Source organism: Amphimedon queenslandica, unplaced genomic scaffold (genome assembly GCF_000090795.2).
Source record: "Amphimedon queenslandica unplaced genomic scaffold, v1.1 AMPQUscaffold_12467, whole genome shotgun sequence".
Taxonomy (NCBI): Eukaryota; Metazoa; Porifera; class Demospongiae; order Haplosclerida; family Niphatidae; genus Amphimedon; species Amphimedon queenslandica.
In genome coordinates, this window is record NW_003547296.1 from 14,984 (window position 1) to 17,688 (window position 2,705).

General features: G+C 35.0%; 1 protein-coding gene across 1 annotated transcript in view; it reads left to right on the forward strand.

Moving 5' to 3' along the window:
* The window catches only part of LOC109587728 (uncharacterized), a 3,036-nt gene extending 916 nt beyond the window's left edge, over positions 1-2,120 (forward strand). Inside the window, exons 3-4 of the mRNA XM_020003949.1 lie at positions 1,698-1,757; positions 1,810-2,120. Of these exons, the coding sequence (XP_019859508.1) occupies positions 1,698-1,757; positions 1,810-2,120 (371 nt within the window). The remainder of the gene's footprint in view (positions 1-1,697; positions 1,758-1,809) is intronic.
* Positions 2,121-2,705: the final 585 nt, after the last annotated feature.

Here is a 2,705-nt window from a genome sequence, read left to right on the forward strand (position 1 = left end):
GTGTAGGCTACTCCGCGGGCTACTCTAGCATAATGGGTACATGACAGATAGGCTAAGCCTCAGTTCAGGTGCTGCATCTTGTTTGAATGACACCACCTTGATTGCTTGTGTACATAGTGTGAATTAATACGAAAGACATTACATGCATTAGGCCATTCATAGTTTCTCCATTCATGGGTGAGGCTGATGTTGGCATCCAAGCGGCTTCATTATTATTCACTAAAATTTTTAATAAAAATTAAAAATTTTAATTAAAAATTTTAATTAATTAAAATTTCTTTACAAATTTTTAATGTAAAGTGTATTTCCTTATTGTCTCTTATATGAGTGTTATTTTTGATAACACTCATTATAAGAGATAAAGCACCTGACCCTCAGCCTGCCCGGCTGACTAGTGACTACCTAGTCTCATGTAGCCATGCAGACCCATCCCCATGAGCCGCCTACATGAGACTAGCCAGTAGATAGTAGCGCAGCTACCCCTTAAAATCCAAGCTTCACACAGGCAAAGAAATTGTACAAGATTTCCTGTAGCTCTTTAAAACCACCAATTGTGTACAAGATTTCTAAAGTGGATCTATCTACTTGAAACATATTTGCTGTACTCTGTCAGTTAAGTATTAGTTAAAGCACTGTTGAGAGTAGGTTACAAAAATTATTGCACGAGGGGCGGTCGAGAGGAAAATGTAGCACGAGGCGAAGCCGAGTGCTACATTTTCGTTGAGACCGTCCCGAGTGCAATAATTTCCGTAATCTAGGAATCAACAGTGCTTTGATTGGTTTGTAGTGGTGCGTGGTCGGATCAAATGAAATTTCAAAAGTCGTGGAGGTGGCCGGTGCAAGAGACGATCAGATCTCATTTATCACTATTATTATTGTTACATGTCTAGTGTATGTAGCTGAGGCTGTTATTTGCCTCTATCAAAGCTTGTGGTTAACAGGAAAGCCCATACATATTATACTGTGCAGTACTATATATTCCACACAGTGCTACATTTTCCTACCAATGCTACCATGCGGTTATTGATAGTGCTGGGCGATATATCAAAACTCACAATATTTAATCGATATGATGCGGTATCGATACTTATCAATATTGAAAAAATTTGAAGAAAATATCGATAACGAGGCCACGCCCACAAAATGGTTACATAACCTTAATAAATGGTTAATTAAATATAGGAGTAACATCTCGAAAATTACTAAAATGTATTTTCTTGGAAAGTAGATGAAGTAGCTGAAGTATATGAAGCTAAAGAAGGTTTTTATAATGCTTTTCAATAATAATTGTTCTCAGAAATAGCTTTATTTAGCCATTATAGTAATATTAAAGTTAATGGGTGTGGCTTAATGACTTATCGATAAAAAAATATCGATATCCTCATTATTAGGCAATATCCTATCATATCGTATCGTTTCAAAATTTTCAATATCGCCCAGCACTAGTTATTGAAAGTTGTAGCACTGGCGGCACCTTTGATCCGCCCACGCATCATACTACAAAATTATAATTATAGACTAGTTATTGTATATGGCACTATATAAGCATAATAGGTAGCATAGTAAGCAACCATCAAATAAATCTGCCATTTTGGTATGACAAGTATCATCACATGTAAACTAGCCACCAAATTACAAAATTTTAACAACCAATATTTTTGGCTGTATGTATTAATGTTATTTAATATAATGTATAGATATTGATGTACTTAAGATCAATGATGAAGTACAAGAAACACTCACTGATACACTGCTTGGTAAGACTAAGAGAGTATATAGTGTTATTATTATTATTATACACTCATGCAGATATTAGAGATCTTGCTATAGTCCTTCAAGAATTAACATCAAATCAACAGTTTGATTATGCTAATTGGAAATTTTTGGGTCTCTACTTAGGATTATACCAACCTACACTAAAAGCAATTGAAATAAACTGCAGAGGACAAGTGAAGGACTGTCTAATAGAGTGTATATCTTTCTGGCTAAAGGGAGAGGATGGAGTAAGAGATACAAGAGGAGGTGGATCAAACTGGATATCATTAGTAGCAGCACTAGATGTAATGGGAGAGAGGGAGGTTGCTAATAACATTAGAATGAAGTATCATTTGCCAGGTTAGTAGATGACTGTATAGAGTATTGTATAGCTGGTTTTTTTAACTGGGCCAAACTTGTTTTTTGTGGAAAATACAATTTTGTGCATTTTATATTTTATCTACCGTATAGTGGGTATATTCCGTTCGAGTTTAATTTCGTTCTTTTTGTTCTCATTCCTTTTGGAACGAACATTTTCCAAACGAAAAGGGCGTTTCCTCAATCCCACGTGTGTAAAATGGCTGCTCAGAACGAAAATAAAATGAACGAAAATTTCTAGAACGAACATTTTCCCAGACGAAATATACCCGCTATACAGTACTCTATTGCCTATAGAGATAGATAGGTACAGTATATGTGCTCAAATGTTTAATCTTTAGAGCTTGGAGAACGGAAAGGGTGAAAGTTTGCCCATAGGAAAAATGTCTACATGTACATTTCTACATGTAAAATGTCTACTGTTATTTGTGAGTACTATTTTTGTGATCCTATTCTGCTTTTTAAACTCTTACCACCTTTTGATATAATGATATCTTTCTTAATTTCAACCATGTTAGAAATAAAAGGTCTAGTTCACAGCAATTTACTGGCATTTTTCACTGTAAGATAGA